Below are 24,408 nucleotides of genomic sequence, written 5' to 3' on the forward strand. Positions count from 1 at the left end.
CAAGATACTGTATGAGCCTCTATTCACCCAGCAGTGAACGGGTACCCGGTGGGATGTCATATCCCGTTAGCGTGGAGATAGCTTGGGGTAACTGGAGTAAAAATATGTTAGCTCTTTGTGCGTGACAATATAATTACTACTTTAAATTCCACTGACAATTAGATTTGACCAAGAAACGACAAACAATATAAAAAGATCACTAGGCTGAAAAGAGTAGCTTTTACAGGATTGAAATACATGTACTGCAAACCTAATGTCCTTAACAAGCGATATCGGTAGAAAATCCTAATCAGAAAACCGCTTCCTATTTGTTTAATTTGTTTCATCAAAGATAGATACACATATTCTTCCGCATAAAAAAATGATGTTCCAGTTCTTCCATAACCCATGTCGTTGTTTAAACAGCAGTCACCATTGTTTGACTAACGTTATGTTTGTTCAGCTTTGCAACCACATCAACACACCTGAACTCCTTGCATTCATGTCGAACTATCAATCACTCCATCTAGATGCAGCTGAATACGATCGACATATATGATGAGAAATATACTGAAAGAGAAATACAGCTTGAATACTACATTGCGAATCTGACGAGACGAACACTAGGAGGTAGGGGCGCCGCCCACTTCTAGGTCTGGCAGACGTGTCAACAGTCTGTCTATAACGACTCAATCACAGGATTGTTCAACATGTTGAACAGTTTATGAACCTTGCAACATGGGACACCCGGTGGATCAAGTGAGAAAGTTAGGGGGGAGAAATGACTGAAGTAGAGCAGGGGAGGGAGGTCGTCCACTTCTAGTCTGGCAGAAGACGTGTCACCAGTCTGTCTACAGCGATTCAATCACACGATTGTTCAACATGTTGAACAGTTTATGAACCTTGCAACATGGGGCTGGGTCGCTCCCTAATCCAGCACACCAATAGCTCGTTTTCTCTGTTGCGCTGTTATTCTTGGCATGGTTCCTTTCTACCATACGATGAGATGTTAGAATACATATTTTTCTCTACACATTTCATATCTGAATTACGAGGGGATTTCGCAAACTTCCGTGCAAATTCAAAATTTTAATACACATTTTATTTTAAAGAAAGGTATCGTACATGACCTACAAATAGCAATATTGGGTGTAGCTGGAAAATTGTTGCGAAAAGTATTTGCAGTTAAATAACCGGGCGACACAAGGAAGCTGTACAGCTGGTGAACAACCTCATTTTAGGAAGGGGTTTCAGATTATGGATAATATATTTGCAGTTGACACACTGGTCAATAAATATCTTTTCTATGCGAGAGGTCTGTTATAGTGTGCTTTTAAGAACATTGATAGGTCTGTCAAATCAAAGTCTCTTTAGATTGTGGTCTTCCAGATTTCTTCGAGTGTCTCTCAAGATTTAGACAGGGATGTCAGTTGTCGCCATTTCTCTTTTCAATCTTCATTAATAACATTGTTGGGGAGTTGGACTGTCAAGTTCATGGTGTTACATATATTCAATGCTTTAGAATTGTTTATCTTGTTGTTTGCCCATGATATCAACTTAATAGACATGCATGTTGTTTCTCCACAAAAGCGTCTTGACAAGTGAATAAGATGCACGGAGGCCGACACAGATTTAGTTTATGCTTCAAAACGCCCGCACGTTGAGCGCTGCAGACAAACAGGTTGAATGTGGAAGAAACACAATTTCAGCTTAATGCAGGATACGGAGTATTACATGCAGGATACTGTTACAAGAAGATGCATGCACACTCTGATAAATGAAAACCTACTACATTGTATTGACATGGACAAAAGTAATATTGTAGTGATTAGAAATGATGAGAAGTTTTGATATCAGGGAAAGTTAAAATTGGCAATGATGATGTTACAACAATATCTAATTATGAATATTTTGGTGTCGAGGTAACACTCTCTGGTTCTTGGTGTTTACGTCAATAAATCATTGGCAAGCTTGGAAGGACATGCATATACAATAGTCCAGGTTAGGTCAATCTATATTTCTTCCTGAAGATGTTTGTTCAAAGTTTTTGAAGTAAAACTACTTCCAGTGTTGATTTATGGATCAGACGTCTGAGGATTCAATACATCGTCTGATGTCAAATATGTTGACACTACGTTTTGTGAATTAAGAAAATTTTGGCTTAGTTTATTCACGTAAGAAAATATCTTCTTGTTCAAGAATATGAAAGAGCAGAGAATGAGAACTGATGGGCACTCGAGGTTAAATCATTGTTGTTTTCTTACGGATTCTCAGAGGTTTGGATTCCACAATGGACTGATTTATTCTTACATAGGTTTAGGCAAAGATATGAAGACACTGAGAATCAAATGCGTCGTGAAAAATGTTCAATCTAGTTCTAAAGTTGAACTGTCATCTCCTAAAAAACATTTTCAATGTCATAAATGGTTTCGACATCGTTTTGATGTGAGTTTTTCGAATTAATATTATGAATTTTCTTGGATCTATTTATCGTGGTTTAAAAGAAACAGGCAGATATGACAAAATTCCAAAGACATGAACGTTTTTGCCCTTTCTGTATTATACCAGTTGCACAAGATGAATTTCACTTTGCCTCATGAGTCCATTCTGCTTTTATCTGTTGTCCAGTCTCATACCTCAATATTATCACGTACATATATATATACAGTTCTCATGTTATAGTTCTATGTTATCATGCTCTGTACATGTACAATGGGCCGGTGGTCCCCTTACCTGAAAAATGCATTAATGTGTACTATCACTGCCGTCATGATTTACCGTAAGAATGTTCCACTGACATGTGATCATGCTCTGTACATGTACAATGGACCAGTGGTCCCGTTACCTGAAAAATGCATTAATGTGTACTATCACTGCTGTCATGATTTACCGTAAGAATGTTCCACTGACATTAAACACATCATAATGGGGCTGACAAATAAGTATAAACAGGTTTTAATTATAATGAATGAATGAATGTTCTTTGTTTCCTCCAAAGATCTGGAGAGTTATACATCCAATAATGTACATATTTTAGAACTAAGCATATATTTGTGAAAAGATACAAGATGCAATGTATCTGAAACATACAACAGAGGACAGATGAAACTTTAACTCTTGGCAGCAGATGATCACTGGTCAAGAGCTTAGATCATAGCTCCACTTCCAATGCTGAGAGTAAGCTATTCACTGAGGAGAATTTTCTCCTGTTGGAGTGGATTACGCATGAACGATCCAGACTATCCACAGAAAGACCAAAGACGTCAAATACAGATGAGGAGGAAGGTGAGTGAGTGAGTATAGTTTTACACCGCACGACATGTGTCAACCAAGTCAACGAGTTTGACCACCCGATCCGTTAGTCGCCTCTTTTGACAAACATAGTCACTTTTTTGTGGCAAGCATGGGTTGCTGAAGACCTGTTCTAACCCGGATGTTCACGGGCCGCGTGAGGATGAGGACTATCAGCGATGTTTATGTAACTGGCGGCGTCCTACACCAGACATTGTGCTCGGTCAATCATACTTCTGCGTCTCTATACCAGAATCGTGCATACGACCGCACTTGTCAACGTCATACAGACTCAGTAACTTTTATCAACATGACAAAATGAATTACTGTTTGCTCCTGAATAACCTGCCGTTTTTCTTTCTGGTAGATTTGCCAATTAGGTATTACTTCAGGGACTGTTTAAACACATTATAAGTCGAAAGGTTTTCGTTAATTTGCTGGGGATAATGGTACCATATCATCGAAAAATTGTGAGTGTTTGTAGTGTGTATACATTCTTTGTTGTGGGACAGCCATAGTTGTTTGATAGGTTTGTGACCAGGAGCCAGAGAGACAAGTTGCAGAGTTTTCTGTTGGGTCTTCTATACCATTGATTATTTCCTATAAAGCAACTTATATACATACCGCGAGCCTTTTCGGTCTTAGCTGTATGAATATAGGAATTAACGGGAGAATGTAGGCCCTATATAGGAAGACTCAGGCGTCTCAGGAAGACTGCAGCGGTCACAGATCTGTCAGACAGGTGATGATCATTACTGCTATCATTGTGTTGTTCATCAATCTGCTACTGACTGCTACTGTACCCCTCATCAATCCTACCGCAGTCTACATCCAAAACCCCACTCTAAAATTCGGAGCGTTCAACGCCCAGGTACTCCGCTAGACAAATGCAGGCAAACCTGATGTCATGGAAACTATCAAAAAGGTAATTTGTTTTACTGATTCAACATATCACTCAGAACTGTCTGACAAAAACTTGTAGATAAACGAGTCCGTACCAGGCAATCCAGGATATGGCTGCTCGTAAGAGTGTATCTAAACGTCACCAACCCAGCCACCGAGTCTGACCAATCTTTCCAATAAGTTGTGTACACGTGAAGGAACCTATCCAAACCAGCCTCCAACGGACACTAACACATAGGCAATGTGTAATGTTGTTTAGCATAACAACGATATAACGAGTGTGGAGAATGTGTTTATGGTTACAGATGTGGATGTTGCTGATGTTCACAATCTAGAATTTGGCTGCTTGATTGATTAGTGCCAATTGTTTGATACCAAAGAACGTTCTGAAGCCAAACTTATACTCGGCAAAATAAAACCTTGACAGCCACAATATTTGTAGCAATGATTTCGGGTTAATTCAGATCGGCTGGCATGCAGATGGCAATGACACATAGGCTTGATATATCTAGATATACATCATTAACCGTAAAAAGGGGTGAAGCACAATGATTACGTCAGCGATCGCACGTGCATTTTATGGTATGTTTACAGAGAGACGCGACCTGTCTGAGGCCTGGCTGCGACCAGTTGAAGGGGAGGGTAGATTGGCAACCACCCTACCTTCCAATAATTCAGTCAACCAATCAACATTGGCATGTACATGAATTCCATTGTTCCATCACCAAACTGCGAACATTGTCTCCTTGCTTCGATTGTCTTCCCGAAATTTCGAGTATTTTCGCGTTACGTCAAATTGGTTGTTGAAACTTTGAATTTCAGAGAAAATAATCGCATCACCGAGAACACTCACTGAATTCATGCCATGAAAATACCAGTATTAGGCTTTCATGAGTGAGTGAGTGAGTGAGTGATTGAGTGAGTAAACACACTGCACTAGTTCTGAATATTTATACAGAATAGTGATTGATAACACCCATTTAGAACTGAGAAGGACGTTATCCAAATTTTGCTTTTTTATAGTATGTTCAACCATACAGAACAAATAACTAACAAACGTATGTTTAGACTAAGTGTCACTTCGGCCAACATTTGAATTCATTATACCCAACGGCGCGACAACTTTGACTGGCTCACCTGGTAACTCGTCTTAAAGGTAAACTGGCGAGAAAAAGAAAGTAAAGTTGTGTTTCTTCCAGTAAGATAAAAGTAACAAAACCTTCTGATGAAATGGAAAATGTATATTGAAACACGGTGCAGTGCCAGTGTTTTATCAGCAAAATGACATTGTAACAATAAATAGCGATGAAGCGATGACCATTGCAGAAGGTTCCTGCGATGCTGCAAGGTCAAGGCCATCCTACACAGAGGTTGGTGGGCCCATATACCAGCAGCACGAATTGTACTAATGGATGTCCAGACAGACACATGATCGATATCTCCATGGTCTACGTTCCAAAACGTCTCCGCCATACCCAGAATGCATCTACAGCTCAGCCCCATCAGTTTATTACTTCCCCTGGCTGGCTTTTTATTCCGTCAGGTGAGTGAGTGAGTTTAATTTTACACCGCACTCACCAATAGTCCAGCCATATGGCGGAAGTCTGTAAATAATCGAGTCTGGACCAGACAATCCAGTGATCAACAACATGAGCATCGATCGGTGCAATTTGGAACCGATGACATGTGTCAACCAACCGATCCCGTTAGTCGCCTCTTACGACAAGCAAAGTCGCCTTGAGGTAAGATAATTATAAACATTAATCTCCCACTGTATAGAGAAAGAGGACATATAGAACAACAACAGCTTTATAACGGGGATAGAATCTTTATCGAAATGTCGAGACGGCTACAGGCGTTCAGCGTCGCCTAGTGGCTTATGATCCAGCGGTGGAAGAAAGGGACACTCGTCATGACAGTAGGCAGCTTCCCGTCGCATGAGCTCTCTCCCCACGAGAATACACCCACCAAAACGCCGTTACACACCATCGGTCCCCCGTTGTCGTACTGTTGGCATAGACAAAAACAGCGTAAACCAACGACGTAATATATACTGAACAGCATAAGAAACGCAAGTTTTGAAAAAAATGAAATCTCAGAAAAGGAAGCGTTCGCGTTTATGTCTTCTTTAATTAAGCACTTGACCAAAAGAATAGAGTTGCGTTACTTTTGCTGTTCAGTATAGTTCGATTGCATCCAATAGCAAATTATACAAGACACGCGATAACAAGCGTCTAGCATGCGATATTGTGTCTCTCGTCGAGCAGTGGATAGTTGGCCATAATCCATTATCGAAGATTCGCCTACTCTGTGATTCTAGGCATCGCGGGGTGGTGGGACAGCCCGTGGTTAACATGTTTGCGCGTCACACCGAAGGGACGGGTTCGACTCTCCATATGGGTGCAATGTGTGAAGCCCATTTTTTGTTGTCCCCCACAGTGATATTGCAAGAATATTGCTAAAAGCGGTATAAAACACAAATCACTGACTCATTCAATTCTTGCTTTCATCCCTCATCAACCCTACGAATCATGATATGAGGACATGATATGCTCAATGTCAGTACTCACACACCAAACCACGGCACTGTTACCTTCAGTCGAGGCGACTGCAATGCTCTTGAAATCATTTCCACACACAGCGAGTTATACTTTGTTCTGTGCGTGTTGGTGCGCTAAGGATTAGGATCTGACCAATGATCTTTTTTTTTTGTAAGTGAAGTTCTTTGACATATTTACTTCATTCGTTTGAACTACCGTCTGCAGCCCAGCGTCTCCTTTCACAAAGCACTAAGGTGATCGTAAATTACTAAGGTGACGTTAATCAGTGCCATGTTAAAGAATGGGAGTTAATGTTTACCTTGGTAAAGTTAATTCGTGAAAGGAGCCTCAGTGCAACTGAAACATTGAAGAGTCTCTCCCATGGGAATTGATACATCACGCTAGTTTTCAGTCTTAGACAAGGTGCACACAGTTGCCTCCCTTACTACACATTTCTGCCTCATGAATTCATGACCATATAAGTCTCAACTACTCTTTTCCGTGACCTCCAACTCGTGTTATTCCGGGACATGCCGAATCTTCTTGGAGGTAACGGAGAGGGACGAGTTGCCCCGTACATTCCATCAAATCTCACACTTCACATTCTTATCTTAGCCGTGTGTACTAACATGCATTAAATGTGGACGCTCATCTAATACTGGTTCATCAATAGATTAACGCTGTATCTGAGGCTCAAGAACGTACTACTTTTAGTACGTGAGATGTTAACATCTGTCACCCCAGTCGTAACTACTCATGTCATTCAGGCACGCCAGGCGAATACATTCGTAACTACTCGTCTCTTTCCGTGACATACAAAAAGACTCGTACCCCTCTCATACGCTATGGCTGCCATGAATCGTGGCAAATCAATAAAAAACGCATTAAAAAAGTGATGATGACGGAGCCGTTGAACTTTGAAACTTTGCCAAACTATACAGAGCACAATTAAACATTAACTTTGAGCTAAAGGATGAATAACTTTCAACACTGAAACATATTTGCAAAGGGAATGAACGTATTGCCGTTTTGCCAACGGGATGTAGGATATTCCAAGTCTCATGTTTGGAAATTCAGAGTTATCTTTCCTTGATAGTAGTACTAGACTGTTTTCGTCTCCATGAACGTTTGCGCTTAGACGGGACCCAGTGGTAGACATGGCCAGGAGAGGGGTACGTATGAGACGCTTTCCGGCATGCCGGAATGACGCGAGTAGTTACGAATGCAGGCGAATAGTTACAAATGCAGTAACACCTGGGGGGGAATCTAAGGGACGTAACTCTGCGAGTCTTAGCCCAATTAGTCGCCAAAGATCAAGTCGCAATGGAGAACCCCAGAAATAAACAGAATGTGGACGTGGTCACATCATGTAAGGTAATTCACATTAAACTCACGTGACACCCTGCTTGCCCCGACTTGCCCATCATGCAGACGTGACTGGGGTAGATTAAGGTGTTGGGTACATTAGCCCACAGACTCACACAAGCAGCGTTAGAGATGGCGGGGAACGTGGCCTTGGACGGGGTATCGTTCAGCTCCTCCGACCCTACAACAGACATGCTTGTCGGGAAAAGTGTGAGTGCAACTCACCAGTGAGGTTATCCAATATAGGTGTTACAATCAATCAGTAAAACTAAACCAACCAGAAAGATATATTCACCAGTGAACTTATACCAGCCGCAGAAAGTACAACTCACCAGCTGAACTACCCCACCCAGAGATGGTACAATCCACTCCCGTGAAGTCGTCCCCGTGGTTGGCAAGAGGGATGGTGGAGATGACCGTGCTGTTTGTGTCGGCGTTTTGTGACAAATGGATCACAGCGATATCGTTTGGGAATCCGATAGCGTTGCCGTTGTAGTCAGGGTACTGAAACAAAAATAAGAAGCAGTAGTTTTCAGTATGCCAAATTCTTCAAATTCAGAACATTCTTACGAACCTAAATCCCGTCATTGTAGAATGTGGATCATACAACGAATGCAAGTGAAGCACGCGGCGTTCCATAGACAAGGTGTGTTAGTAATGTATACATATGGAAATTAATTAAGCAACACCAAATTCAAAGACACATAAAAACTTAACAAAGTTTAACGAAGTAATTTTGATGATTGATTATTCAATTTTGATGTATTGACATACAGCATGAGCTTTTCATGGGTTGATATGACGCGCGTGAAGCTTGCACAGCGCACGTGCATTGCTTTAACCTCAACTTTCGAAAAATGCACTTTTTCCCTGGGGTGTTTACAAGCGCAGGTTGTCGATTGCATTCGGTTTTTCATTCATTTCAATGTCATGGCACGTAGGAAATTATCAGAGGCCACTCGTTGGCAAATAATCGGCATGAGGAATGCTGGTATGTCTCTAAGACAAATCGGGACTCAAATCGGACGACATCATTCCATAATTTCAAAACTTTTGAAAAAATACCGGGCCACTAATGAAGTTAAAGACCTGCCTAGACCAGGAAGACCCAGGAAGACCACAGTCCGGGAGGACAGAGCTTTACTGAGACTTGTACGGCGCAGGTCCTTCGACTCGAGCTCTCGGTTGAGACAGGAGTGGCTTCCAGGGAGACCCATCTCGAACAGGACTGTTCGGAATCGTCTGAAAGCTGCAGGATACCGGGCAAGGAGGCCAATCAAGCGACCCAGACTGTCTCCAGCCCATAAAGCAGCCCGACTGGCCTGGTGTAATGACCGTTTGCACTGGAACATTGCCTCTTGGAGGAAGGTCCATTTCTCAGATGAGAGCCGGTTCTTGCTGCACATGGTGGACGGTCGTACTCGGGTCTGGAGGCAGAGGAACACAGCAATGGCTCCACGGAACATCCAGGAGACTGTGGCCTTTGGGGGAGGTTCCGTTATGGTATGGGGGTGCATTTCCATGAACTGCAAGTTGGATATCATTACCATCCGTGGCAACCTTAACGGTGTTCGTTACCAACAGGAGGTTCTTGACAGGGCTGTGGTACCTCATTTTGAGAACCATCCTCTGGCAACGAGACCCATATTTATGGACGACAATGCTAGACCTCACAGGGCGCATGCTGTAAATGATTTTTTGCGGCAAAATGCAATTGACAGAATTCCATGGCCTGCCATGAGCCCTGACCTCAACCCCATTGAACATTTGTGGGACTTTATTGGCCGTCGTGTGAGGCAGAGAGACCCACCAGTCCATAATCTCAACGAATTGACGGCTGCCCTGCATGAGGAGTGGAACAGGATCCCCCAGAATCAGATCCGGAGACTCATCCAAGGAATGAGGAGGCGTCTGGAATCGGTGGTGCGTGCGCAGGGAGGACACACTAGATATTGATGAAAGTCGGTGTGCAGACTCTCAGATGACTGTTCTTTCTTTCCATGTGACATTTGTGTTAATACACCTGACAACAACGTCTGTGGATGAATAGTAAATTGTGTCCATTTTTTCATGAATTTAAGACAGTTTTAAGAATTTGGATTTCGTTGCAATAAAGCAAAGTCTTGATACTTTTTCCCTTTAAGTTGTTTGTCAGAGATCGTCTGTTGAATAAAAAAGTGTCAAACTATATCAACCCGGCATATTTTGATTGTCAGAACACTTCAAAGTTGCTCCAATAGAAAAAATTGGGGTGTTGCTTGATTAATTTCCAGGTGTATAGTAGTAGTGATGTTTCTAGAAATATTGCAGAAAATTGCACCCTCAACATATGCTACTTGCGATTTTTGTACCTGTGACTAGTGACTATATTGGCGATATATACTCACTATTATGTAACTCTTCACAAGAATATACTGTTCAGTTCCATCGACCAAGTTCAAACTGTGTTCGCCCAAGACAACCCGATAGTGAGAGGCTCTGAAATCAGTTTGTAGTCTAAGTGAATGAGTGAATTTAGTTTTACGCCTCACTCAGCAATTTTCCACCTATATGTAAATAATAGAGTCTGGAACACAAAATCCAGTGATCAACAGCATGAGTATCGATCATCGCTGAGTGCAGCGTAAAACTAAACTCACTCACTCATCTGCGCCACGGTGTGGAAACAGCTTCAAAGGTTGGTCAAAATAATTCAAGTCTTCGTCATGTTTTGTGTTTTTAAATTAAATCTAAATTAAATTTTCTATTTTTCCAGTTTTGTGAAAGAAACAGCAGCTCTATTTGGAATCCTAGAAAGGCATCGTCGTGATGTGAGTGATCCTAACCTACACTGACCTTTTGATCAGTATTTAAATAGATCTCCAGCGTGAAATTTAATGCAAAGCGTGTTAAAATAAACCATTCTCCGTGTAGATTTTTTTAAGCTGGAATAATTCAGGAATCCGATGGTGTCAGGAATCCGATGGTGTCAGGAATCCGATGGTGTCAGGAATCCGATGGTGTTTTAAAAAGTGACCATGTTGGACTCGATTTACTGCTTTGTCTCTTTGCACGTGTGCAACCCAATATTACAAAGTGCCACCTAGTCATCAGTCTACCCTGCACAAGGTGCATGCCACATCTGAATAAAACATCTACATAATTCAAAAGCACGTCTCTATCATTAAACAATGCATCTGAAACTTTTTTATTTTAGGTTTCACCGGGTGCAAGTAGGTTAACATTTCTTAAACCGAGCTCTGTTTAAAATAAATAAAAGCAGACATGTTTACTCCCAGTGAAAGGGTGACGTTTCAATGTTCATAATCTTTACACATTTTTTAAATTAGCATTGGACCAAATGATCCATACGCATCATTGTGAACTACTTACATCCCAGAGATGCAGTGAGCTGCAGTGAGGACCCTGGTGTCGCTGATGAGGGCGCCTCCACACAGGTGGTACCAGGCGTTGGAGCTATGGAGCTGCACAGATGCGAGGTAGGGCAGCTCACCGGGGGCCAATGGTGTCCCCCCGGAAATCCGGGTACCTGGCCGAGCGGACGCGCAGCCTGGGGTCGGAGAAGTCGAGAATTTACAAACTACTTTGCCTAAAGACGCGCTCCAGTTATATCAAAACAGTTTGTAACTATTAAGGTCTAGAGTATCCTTGACAGCATCGACATATACTGAACAGCAAAATAGACGCAAATTTCGGAAAAATGACATCTCATGAAAGAAAGCGTTCGTGTTTATGTCTTCTGTTAAAACTTGACACAAAACCAGAGTTGCGTTTCTTTTGCTGGTCAGTATGCATGATTGGGGTACGACAACTTGCATCATCGAGTCGGACCACCAACCCCGTCAGTCGTCTTTCACACCAAGCATGGGTTGCCGAAGACCAACTCTGAGCTCTGTCTTCGGTCTTCTGTCTTCGGTACATCAATCCAACGAAGTAAACTGACTTGATATGTACATGAACTTAATTGACCCTCGAAAGACATTACCAAGGATGGGGTGTTGGAGACCAGTTCAAAACTGGATCTTTATCAAACCTAACACTGGCAATGAACGTAAGGGATACTGTCGTGTGTAAATGCCTGTATAATACACGAGCTGACCCAGCATATTCATCTTTGTCTATCTGTGTCTACTGTAGATCGCGATTATCAGTTTTTACCAACCTTACTCTACATTGCATGTGAGCCAGTGCAGAATTGAACAGTATTCCAGCTATATAACCCACAATGATGGAAAAGGTGCAGTATAAAATAAAGATATGTCTCTAAAGGTCAAAATATAAACTCTCCCAAAAGGAGAGACTACTATAAATTTTGCACATTACTTAAACGCACTTTTATAAAAACGTTGGGCGAGTCTCACGATTAGAACCTAACCATAATTAACCTAACAGAAACTGGGTGTTGCAGAAACATACCATGTGAGCTATCTGAATACCATTCATCATATCATATATGAACAGAAATACATTTTTACACAGTTTACTACAGCAAACCAATTTGTATAAGATCTGTCCTTTCAAAAAACCATGCTAAGGACTATTGAGAAAATTGTCCGAATGATACGAAATTGCATCAGTGAAGACCTTTCACTCCAACAAATCATGATCACGGTTCTAATCTCGGTACTCCCCACATATATTAAATAGTTTGTCAGAGTCAAGGCTGGAGTGTTACACCTATCTCTTAAATGTCTAAAACCCGTATCACTGCGGGGTTCCCTCAAGCCAACTCGTCATGACGAAATGTTGAAAATGGCATGGTATCTCCTGGAATATGTAACTCCACTTAAATACTGTTATTCAATTCCAATTCTTTCGTGACTACTTACCAAACATCGCTATGAGCGTAAGGTACAGCATGGTACATACACGTTATGGTGTAGTTGTATTGTAAATCTCGCAGCTGAGGACGCGAATTAGCGAGAACTAAATGATGGTAGATTATATACGGTCTCTTGCCCATCTGTTGGGGCCCAACATGTCTTGCAATGGCCAGACAGTTTCGCTTCAGCCAGTGTTGTACATGACTCGTGGTTTAAAAAGACTCCATACTGCAAAACCCCTTAATATATTTGTAATTGAACTTCTTATTAAGCTTCATATTTCTTATCATATCGTCTCGCCTTTCACAAACATACGCCATGTTTACAGCAGTTTAATTTATGACCTGTATTAAGTTATAGGCCCTTCTTCGAGATGGGAATAGCACATGTGTATAAAGATGTGTGTGGATCTCAATGATAAGTCATTCCGAATCATATAAAGTGAGTGAGTTGAGTTGTTGTGCCACTTATCAGCACCACTTCAGCCTTACTGACCCCAATAGGGATAGTTGTGGTAATTCTTACTGATTATGCTTCTTTGACGAATCGAACAGTAATCGTCGGCATCAGTCTGTGTTGCCCAACCCGGTTAGCTGGAACACTATTTGCAAGGTCTCATCGAGTGTATATATACTGACCTGTTACAAAAACATATTTTTCGATAAATATGGAAGTAATTGTTCATATTCATCTCTTCTATTCGAAAACGTGACAAAAACAGAGCTGCGTTTCTTTTGCTGTGCAGTATATGTATCCTGACTTGACCTGGAATTAGATGGTATATGTTTCATTTTCAAAGTCACATTCGTGGAATGTATGCCTCCCGGAAGGGGACTTGTCATTAAGGATCCCCCTGCACGCTTAAATAAAATTGCTCCATTTCTATTGAGAAAGAGCATGCGTTCCTAGCGTGGTATTCATAACCTCACGTATGGCTGTGGTACTGTGTCACTTTCTCTGCAAGTATACTATCCCAAAAAAGAAACGCATAGACGAGACATCCGTTGCAAAATTGTTGTATTTTCAAACATGTATACCTTTTAAACCAGTAGACTTTAGTGCATGACATTTCACACTAGTTCAGAAGAAGGTAGTGTCTATACAAGCAAGTGGATGCATTTAGAGAATGGAGACGCTGAACGATGGTGACGACGTAGCACGACCCCGACGTCGGGTTCCTGGTTCCTTGACTATTCTTTCAACCTGTTCCGTACAGTTTGACCGGATATCCTCTGAAGTCCAGGCACCCTGGCTGCTGTGCTCTCACCCTTGGCTGTACGATCACGTAGCTGTAGTACCCGGATGTACCGATCTTCGGCTGCAGTGCTAACTGGAGGTCTGCATGTATTGGGGCGGTCATTCGTTATACCTGTTCGGTTGCAACGAGCTGCAAGCCACGATATCTTGATCAGACCTACATTCAGACGCCTGGCAACAGACGATTCGTAATCTCCAGCATGCATTCTTTCAATGTCGCAGAGTTAAGGGGTGGTCTACTGATTTGACCTTGAAACTCCTTCAAAACGGATGCCAATTTCTGAACGTAATCTGGATTTTTTTTGTCAGACAGTGAATGCTCTTTGCTGCACAATTCCAACTGAAAGGCGATTTCTGTTGCGTTGTGGTGATGCCTTTCTACTCGGAAGAAATCTCATCAACATTTTCAGGTAAAATCGATTTTTACCTGAAGAATTTGTAAAATCATGTTATCATCACTTTTGTTACATATATTGACGACTGTTTGTACACAAAAGGTTATTAATAATATTTTTAAAATACAAATCGCCTATGCGTTTCTTTTTTGATAGTATATATATAGTAATGTGATCAGTGCTCGTTCCTTACGTTTGCTCATTTTGCATAGGCCACTAATCACTTGTTGAAACTACTTGTCTCACCCGTTTTCTCCATCGTCTTGAGATGGTGCTGGGGTACACCGAGTTGGGACAGCGAGTGATGTTCAGAACAAACTGTTACGAAGATGTTGTCAGTCAAACCGATGTATCCAGTCGAACTTCAAAAGCCACACCAACCACTTGAATGTGCCTACATGGATTGAATTAACTCCTCATTGGTTGGACATGGCCGGGGGACAAAATAGCAGTCAAAACCTTCGCTCGTCACGTTAACGTGTTCGATCCCTACATGGGCCCCTCTGGACAAAGAGAGGGAATAGGTACAACAGTGCTGTGGTTCCACTAAGGTGGTCGTAACTCTGATACTTTAATACCGGCTTATAACAGACGTAACATCACGATTGCTTTGGCAACAACTGCCTTGTGTCCTTCATCTGCATACTGTTAAAAGAGGCCCGACTCACTCACTCACCCACCCACCCACCCACTCACTCACTCATTCACTCACTTCTTCACCCATACACTCACTCACTCACCTATCCACTCACTCACTCACTCACTCAAACACTCAAACACGCACCCACCCACCGAGTTACTCACTTACCTTCCCACCCACTCACCTGATGCATATATTTGAGTTCGTATAGAGCTAATATTTAATAGTTTAATAATGCAGGTGTTAATTCAGTATATCAGGAAGCCACAAGACAGACCAGGGATAGTACTAGGACGGGATCTTGGACTCTCCACGTTGAGTGGATCCCGGTGCACAGTAGACATGAAAGTAAATATTTCTGACAAAATCAATTCCAAGCGAGTCATCATGACCGCAAAGGCATTTACATCCGCCAATGCTTCCTCATTTTCGTCATTCCAGATCCAAAATATCACATTCAAGCTTCAGAGCCGCGTTTGTTTCCTTCAATAGTTTTCTCATTAAATATATTGATCGTGCTAGGCTGCACTTAGACGCCATGATTGATAGTTCGACATGAATGCAGAGAGTCCAGGTGTGTTGATGTGGTTGCATAAATGCACAAGCATGGCGACAGTCGGTTCAAAACCCGGTGGCCGTTGTTTAGGCAGCTACATGGGTTGTGAAAAAAACTGGGTAAATCCGTTTGCCGTATTTTCGCACTTAACAAGCATCCATGGGGTTAGGGGAAGGGGGAAAGGGGTAGTCTTCTTGGCGGTTACGGAAGTTGGTACATCAGTTTTTGGTGAGGTAGGACAAGATATATGGATCTCATTTTGACGACAGAAAATGAAACAAGCAAGAGTTTGTGTTCATATCAGAACTCTCTACCGATATCAAATTAAGAAGGACATTACGTTTGCAGTATTGCAGCCAAGTCATAACGACTCTTTTCACCACTGAAACGGTTTGATGGTCGGTTCCAGGTCAAATCTACTTTTAATGGAGTTTCATGTAATAACAGTATTGGCTATTTATAAAGCGCCTTTATCCTCGTGCGTCTTCTAAGAGTTAACACATTAATCTCGTTCACCCGCACTGTTTGCAAGGCTTTGGTTAACAGGATATGTTTTATCCCACCGGCTACTCATTCACTGATGGGTGAACAGAGGCAAGTTTGTACATACGCCTAAGGTGAGACCATACGAGTCACATGCTCTCCTTTGCGGGGCTGGACTGACGTTTATAGAAAGTCGCCCATCCAAGGACAGACCGACGAGCAAGGTGTTTAGTTTCAGATGACTCGTGACCTGGGCTCGACATCTATGTATAATCCTGATCTGATTTGTCTTACATTTTACTTGAAACTGTTTCAAACAGAAAATACTTTCTTGCCCTCTCTCGACCAGAAAACGCGGAAAGTAATTTAGGCAAACATAATAGGGATAATTATTAACTTCAGCATCACCGTCGTCGTCATCAGCAACAACAGAGGCAGTAGCGACACGACTACACTCAGTTACTTTCACTGCCTAGTTATTAGTATTGGCCCCGTCGTGAAATTGCTGAAATTTTGCTTAATTCAGCTTAAACCTATACTCACTGTTACAACTGGACCCGTGAAGGTCTGGATTTGAATTTATCTTCACCAGCCCATGTGTGCAGCAACAGGCGACAAACAGGATGGTTGGGGTGGTCAGGCCCGCTGACTTGGCTGACACATGTCATCGTATCTCATTTACGTAGATAGATTCTCATGTCGTTGATCACTGGATTGTCTGATCCAGACTCGATTATTTACTTAGTTACAGGCAGCGGCAATGTAGCTGGAATGTTCACTCTTTCACTATTATTATGGTTTATTTTGGTTGGAGTTGTTGTTGCTGTTGTTGTTGTTGTTATTTACTGCATGATGATGGCAATGAACAGCTGTAGTAGCGCAACCAGATTGCGCGATACATCAAAGCACATCACAAAAGGGTCAGAATTTTGTAAGTATAAAGAATCGCAGACAGAAGGAATTTATGTTTTAATGTTATCTTCAGTTAAAAGAAAAAACCTTCACTCAGGATTAAATTGCTGTAGGCGTCGAGATTCGCCTAGTTAGCATCAATCCAGTTGCGAAAGTATGGAATGCTGGTCATGACTGTAGGGAGCGTTCCTTCGCACGAGCTGTCCCCCCAAGAGATGAGTCCGACAAGGACGCCGTTGCACACCATCGGTCCGCCATTGTCGTACTGTTGAGGAGAACAGAACAGGTTAACTGACTGCTAATCTAATTCAAATTAAATCCTCACGTCACTGTAGAAACTGTTAAATATCTTCGAAACTCTTTTGCGGAAACATACCGAGCAGCAAAAGAAACGCAGTTTTCGAAAATTGATTTCATAAAAGTAAGCATTTATGTTTATGTCTTATATTTTAAAACCTGACCAAAAAAACAGGGTTGCGTTTCTTTTGCTGTTCAGTATATTTACGTCAAATTTGAAGCAAACATAAAAATCCAGAACAAATAAAAATGAGTTGTACATCGTTTCCATCAAAGAAAAGCGCTTTGCCATTTTGGCTATTCGATACAATAATATCAGTCACCCAATAGTGTACATGAGCTTCTATGCTTCTTTTGTAACCATTGTAAACTGAAGTACAAAAGAAAGCACGAACCCGGTGTTTTTAGATAATTTTCCAAACACATAATATAAGTATTTTCAAAAGTGTTCCAATTTTTATTTACAAACCATTTCTTGTGTGCCCCGTCGTGAAAACGGCGTAAAACCATACTCACCCTCCACTTCGGAACTAACAGAGTTTTAAAATGTTGCAAACTCACATGACAAGCGGATTGACCAGCAGTGCCAACCATGCAGACGTGGCTGGGGAGGATGACGACGCCGGGGACAGGGGCCCACAGGCTTGTACAGGCGGCGTTAGAGATGGCGGGAAAGGTGGCATGAGATGGCGTATCCTGCAGCGCTACTGACCCTGAAGCAACAGCGATGAGTGTTATATCAGATCCAACTGACATTTTAATCATATCCAACAGTCTGTATTCCAGGGGGAGATAACTCAAATCCCTGAGACCAAAGATGACGCTACAGCGTGGTAAGTGTGAGTGAGTGAGTTGGGTTTACGTCGCTTTCAGCGATATTCCAGCAATATCACGGCATAGCACACCAGAAATAGGCTTCATACGTTGTGCCGATTCGGGACATCGAACCCGGGTCTTCTGCGTGACGAGCGAACGCTCTAATCATTAGGCTACCCCACCACCCCCGTCAAGTCTGAACCGATCAGAGATGGTACAAGTGAACAGTAACGCTGGAGAAGCCAGAAATTGTATAACTCAACAATAAAGCTCCACCGACCAGAGATTGTATAACTCAACAATAAAGCTCCACCGGCCAGAGATTGTACAGCTCAACCATAAAGCTCGACCGACCAGAAATTGTATAACTCAACAATAAAGCTCCACCGGCCAGAGATTGTACAGCTCAACAATAAAGCTCGACCGACCAGAAATTGTACAACTCAACAATAAAGCTCCACCGACCAGAGATTGTATAACTCAACAATAAAGCTCGACCGGCCAGAGATTGTACAACTTACTAGTAGAGCAATATCAATGTGAAATTGTACAACTCACCAGTGAAGCTAGACCAACCATAGATAACACACCTTACCTGTAAAGCTATACAGTCGGTGATGAAACAACCTACCCGCTATACTGCCCCAGCCAGAGAGGGTACAGTCCTGACCAGTGAATGAAGCACCGGCGTCAGCGAGGGGTATGGTGCCGATTGCGCTACTGGTGGTGTTGGCGTCATTGGCCAAAGTAACAATGGTGATGTCGTTGGGGAAGCCAGCGGCGTTGCCGTCATAGTCCGGATGCTGAAAAGGAAAAGGCCGTGAATAAAGCAGCTATCTGCTGTATCCCCAAACAATGCATTGAGATGAAAATGTAACATAAGTACTCAAATCTCATATATACTGTACTTGTGAACTTGGTATTTGATGAGGTTAAATAAGCAACGCTTAGCCTATGAATTCGTATGATATTAACAGAAACAAATACTGATATCTTATTTGGAAAGCAGCCTAGTAAGATGGGACGTGAACCTGGGGAAATCTAGACTTGCTCCATTAAGTTTTTGCAGTGACTCGGCTAAAGGGACAATAAAGTGGTTCAGGAACTAGTTGTTATGATGTTGTACTAAATCAGTACATTTTTCGTTGTATTTTATTGCAGCATAACCAGGGTTCGATTCTTCAGCAGGGGTACAATGTGTGAAATCCATTTCTGATGTTCTACTCCGTGATACTGCTGGAATATTGATAAAAGCGGCGTAAAACTAGATTCAGCCAGTCGCTATTGCAGGATATATATTGTAATAATGTAGTGATGGACATCGCCCATACAGTGACGGAGGGGGGTAGTGGTTTGAGTCTAAATACACCATCAAAATCAGTCTATTCGCATAATCGAAAGTCGTTGTTCTCTTATATCTTCACACTAGTATGTTTCCATTCCATACCCGAGAAGATCCGGGGTAGAATAGGCCTTCAGCAACCCATGCTTGCCATAAAAGGTGACTAGGCTTGTCGTAAGAGGCGACTAACGGGATCGGGTGGTCAGGCTCGCTGACTTGTTTAACACATGTCATCGATTCCCGATTGCGCAGATCGATGCTCATGTTGTTGATCACTGGATTGTCTGGTCCAGACTCGAATATTTACAGACCTCCGCCATATGGCTGGAATGCTGCCAAGTGCGGCGTAAAACTAAATTCACTCACTCACTCAATGTTTCCATTGCAACACTCATGTGGGAAATCGAACCCGGGCCTCCGACGTGACAAGCGAACGCCCAACATGTATAAAGGAAATGAGAACATGTTTACATGCAAAACACTCGCCCATGTAAGTCTCCCACACATATGCTAAACGCCAAAAGAAACTTCGCCTTCCTATCTTTATAAATTACTTAAAAACTATCAAAGATATGTTCGAAGGCATTAGTTTACAAGAACGCATAATATCACAGTTTTAAGCAAATCATCAAGAGATTTTCTCATATGAATTCATAATTAGGTGAAATGCATCATTCTTTTCTCGGGATAGTTAAAATGTCCTTTTTTCGACCGTGCCGAAATAAACCAATAACAGTGATTTAGATGTCCGAAAGAAAGGTTGTGATAAAATTCTGTTTTGAGACAGGGATAAACCATTTCAAGTCACCATTGTTCAACTATCAAAAGAAGAAACAACTTTAGTGTGTGTTAAAATATAAAAGAAGCATTCCCATGATTTCAGACTTTGAAAACATTTTCTGCTGATTTGCAGGAATGAAAACAAGTACAACGTGTCTTAGATATTGTGAAAAGGTGTTTCGGAACATCTAGAATTATCTTTGTTAACATTTCTGCTTGCAAAGTAACATCTTTCCACTTTCTGTTTACACACAATCTCCAAACGTAGCAATATTCAAGCTGTATTTGAATTATTTTCACGTGTAGAATGCTTCTATAGGGTAAACAGATGGGGTCGACATACAATGCTGTTGCCAACGCCCTCGACTGCCACCGTATCACTGTTATAAAACTTATTCAGCGCAGCAGACTGGGGTAGACAGACCAGGAAGTGGACGCCCTCCGTCATTAGGGGAGGAGGGTACGTTTCTTTTTGGTTTTTTTTGTACACTCACAAATCGTTCCATTACTGAGAGTTCAAGTTCTTATCACAAATGCACCCTTCGGGCCTGAAAATGCAACTCTCAAGACCCTCTTACCTATATAAACATGTCACCAAACAAGCCAATCATTCGATTCCACTACCCCTGACGACACTCGCAGATACAGTGGAAGCTGTCTAAACCGGCACTCACTGAGATCGAAGAAATAATCCGATTTAGTCAAAGTGCTGGATTGCAGAGCTGATGGTAAATTTACAAGTTATCAATGGGGCTGAGAGTTTATGCTTGCCGGATTGTACAGATGCCGGTTTTGACAGTTTCCATTGTATACCACTCATGACGTTACACACGCCACGCTTAAGTAAACCTTGGGCTACACAGCGACTGGAATGATCGCTCGATGGCTACCTTTAAATATTCCACTTACTCTGACGTAGCTGGCCACAGAAAAGTACTCCTCCGTCCCGTCGTTTTGACTCAAACTGTGTTCTCCCAGCACGATACGGTAGTCTGCCGACCTTTAAATAGATATCGGCAAACGAACACTATCAGTCTTGGTTTTCGGTCGGAATAGGGGAGGCTGAGTGCGCGGATTGTAGTAGCGTGGTGGTTAAAGCGGTCACTCGTCACGCCGAAGACCGGGGTTCGATTTTGCACACGCCTTGCCCACGAAATTCTCACGTTGTCGGAGTAACAAGTCGTTACAACCTTGGGAGCACAATGGCAAGCGCTAGTGGACGGCACTCATATATGCTTATACGGGTCAACTGTCAAGTCGGTGCTCAACTTATTATTGTTTGCCAGTAATAGTTTACAGTCATTCCTATGTCGACTTACGAGCCAGAGATACAGTGAGCTGAAGTGAGGACCCTGGAGTCGCTGATGAGGGCGCCGCCACACAGGTGGTACCAGACGTTGGAGCTATGGAGCTGCACAGAGACGAGGAAGGGCAGGTCACCGGGGGCCAGGGGCGTACCCCCGGAAATCCGGGTACCTGGCCGAGCGGACGCGCAGCCTGTTTTCAAAAGAAAAATGTCTAGAGCTCCCAATATCAAACCACAGGTTGGCACACAAACGCTTGTGGATTTAGAAGAGGTACACTGTGTGTGTTCTTAGTTGTTTCTTTGTATAGAGGCGAATAACTGGATCGAGTGGTCAAGTTGACTGACAATGGTCCACGCATATCATGCATTCCATGTGCCACATGCCAGGTAATGAACAGGTAAGTGGGTTTAGTTTTACGCAGCCCTCTGCAATGTTCCAGCTACGTGACAACAGTCTGTAAATGATCGAGTCTACAACAGACAAGCCAGTGATCAACGGCATGCGCATCAATCTACGCAAATGGCGTAAGATGACATGTGTCAACTTAGTCAGCGAACCTAACCACCCAGTGATCTGGTTTGGAAAACAAGGCAGAACAGCAATGCATGGTTTCTCAAAAAAAGTTGTTCGTAAGATTTTACAGTTTTTATAATTATTGATGTTTCTAACTCAAATAAACATTCTGCCGATTTATATTAATATTCATCCATTTTTATATGTAAAGTAACTTCTTGAATTCACTTGGGCTTAGGCTGGACACAAGTCTTTACAACAGAGACTGCCCTCACTCCAAATATATACATGTTCAGTATCACGTAATACCTTACGCAGCAGATCTTTTCGTAAGAGGGTACCCTTGTTTAAAGAGTACATTTTCGTTTTCGCTGACTTGGGAGCTCCATTTTCACAACAGCAGACTATCAGAGACGATCTTGTTTTCAGAGTTTTCAGTTATAAAACTCTATTGCTTCAGGCTTGATAAACTAGACATATATCAATCAGTTTATTTGGTTTTTAAAATATCTTTTCTTCACTTTACTTGGCTACAGTTGAACAAGATATATGGACAAAGTAAAATGTTACCATTTGCATAATAAAGCACACAGTATAATGTATTCCAAATTGCGAATATCGAATATTGAAGTTGAAATCCAACATAGAAATACAGAGAATGTGTAAGACTAAGTACTAAATTATAGGACTGCATCTAGGATATCCCATGTGTTGCCTTATTTATTTCCATTAGTATGGAATGGCGTGTTGTGAACAGTAGATTATGAATACCGGGTAATGGCTGACACAAGACCGGGTGGGGCAAATTAGGAATGACCAGTGAGTCTTAAATTTGACAAACTGAAGGAAGCAAGCTACAAAGACAGATTTTATATCACTAGAAGGATCTCGAGGTAATGAACCCAAAAGGTTCATGTGCCAGTGTGTTCACGTCTTCGTAAGTTCACAAATAGGCTCTGAAGATTTTTAAGATCTCATCTCTGCAGAAATGTCTGGCGTATTTTTGTTTCTGCAGAAAATTTTGGCAGAACTTTTATTTGACTTCCATACTTGTCTTAATTAAATAAAATTAAAATTAGGCTCCATCTTTGGACAATTTAATATTGATTGTCTTTTAATTTTTCTCATGAAAACATCAATAATTCCTAAGTTGCCTCGTCTGGCCTTCACTGCACACATAAAGGTGAGGATTAAAAGAAGCTAGATACTAATTAAATAGATAAACAAACTTATACGACCTTGTCATCTACTGCAAGTCCTCGCCAGCCCCACCGCATCCTCACAAACTAGTCTTGAGAACCATCTGTTCCATTTCAACCCAAACCCACATAGACCAGAATCAGATTCTTTCCATGGTAAGACACCAAATTAGCAGATTACTAAAGCGCCAATCAGGCATCTACACCACCTTCAAAGGATGTCATCCCTCAGATGATCTCACAAGATAACCGTCCTAGTTCCCCCTCCAACAGGCAGCCCCAAAGGAGGGATCTACATGATGCATTGCTGTCACAATGGTGAGAACGTCAAACATTAAGAACACCAAGCTACAATAGACTAAGCCAACAGCAATCTAGGCCTATTCAGAGTAAGGTATCGTATCGTTCCTCGTATCTGTGAAAACATTTATGTTTCCTTTGTCCTGGAAATATTTGAACAAAATCATATGATCATTCCGCTATCAGTCCAACTCTCTAAACCAGATGTCGAACTCAGACAAGCCGCCCTTTCTACAGTAGTATAAAACCCTTACGATAAAAGGTTTACCGTTTTTAAAGATTTTAACTACTCACCAATTATGGCTAGAAACGCTAGATACAGCATGGTGAACTAGGGCAACAATGGTGTAAATCTCCCGGGTAGAGAGGGGAATTAGCGGGAAACGCCTCGTGGAGGATTAATATACACCCTCTCTTGTCCTTCTGTTGTGTCTCCCATCTTCATCAGCTGCTACATCCCCAGGGCAAGCACGTGGAGGTCAGGTCGGGTGATGGTCAAGATGTTTGTTCACTAATAACTTCTTCTCTGAAGAAGCATCCATCACTATTTAGACATTTCTCAAAGTGACCCCAAACTGCTGTCCTTGCATATCGAAACATGAGTCTCGTTAACCTATTCTGACAACGATCTACTTATCAGATGATCTTAATTTTCTGTTGTGAAAGTGAAAAGCAGACATCACAATTACAATTCTTTGTTTCATAAAAAA

The 24,408-nt window shown here is 42.0% G+C and overlaps 2 protein-coding genes across 2 annotated transcripts; both read right to left on the reverse strand.

Annotated features, from left to right (window-relative positions):
- Positions 1 to 6,022: 6,022 nt before the first annotated feature.
- On the reverse strand, positions 6,023 to 12,938 carry LOC137256644 (chymotrypsin-like serine proteinase). Its single transcript, XM_067794554.1, has 6 exons — positions 12,908 to 12,938; positions 11,451 to 11,628; positions 10,466 to 10,556; positions 8,411 to 8,582; positions 8,108 to 8,259; positions 6,023 to 6,180 (listed from the first exon to the last, which is right to left on the reverse strand). Exons 1-6 carry the CDS (start codon positions 12,936 to 12,938, stop codon positions 6,043 to 6,045), a joined length of 762 nt encoding a protein of 253 aa, XP_067650655.1. The 3' UTR covers positions 6,023 to 6,042.
- A 4,333-nt stretch (positions 12,939 to 17,271) lies between these two features.
- LOC137255197 (chymotrypsin-like serine proteinase) lies at positions 17,272 to 24,023 on the reverse strand. Its single transcript, XM_067792607.1, has 6 exons — positions 23,993 to 24,023; positions 21,699 to 21,876; positions 21,289 to 21,379; positions 18,889 to 19,060; positions 18,003 to 18,154; positions 17,272 to 17,409 (listed from the first exon to the last, which is right to left on the reverse strand). The coding sequence occupies exons 1-6, from the start codon at positions 24,021 to 24,023 to the stop codon at positions 17,272 to 17,274; spliced, it is 762 nt and encodes a 253-aa protein (XP_067648708.1).
- Between the last annotated feature and the right edge of the window lie 385 nt (positions 24,024 to 24,408).

The sequence above is a fragment of the Haliotis asinina genome, chromosome 11 (genome assembly GCF_037392515.1).
Source record: "Haliotis asinina isolate JCU_RB_2024 chromosome 11, JCU_Hal_asi_v2, whole genome shotgun sequence".
Taxonomy (NCBI): domain Eukaryota; kingdom Metazoa; phylum Mollusca; class Gastropoda; order Lepetellida; family Haliotidae; genus Haliotis; species Haliotis asinina.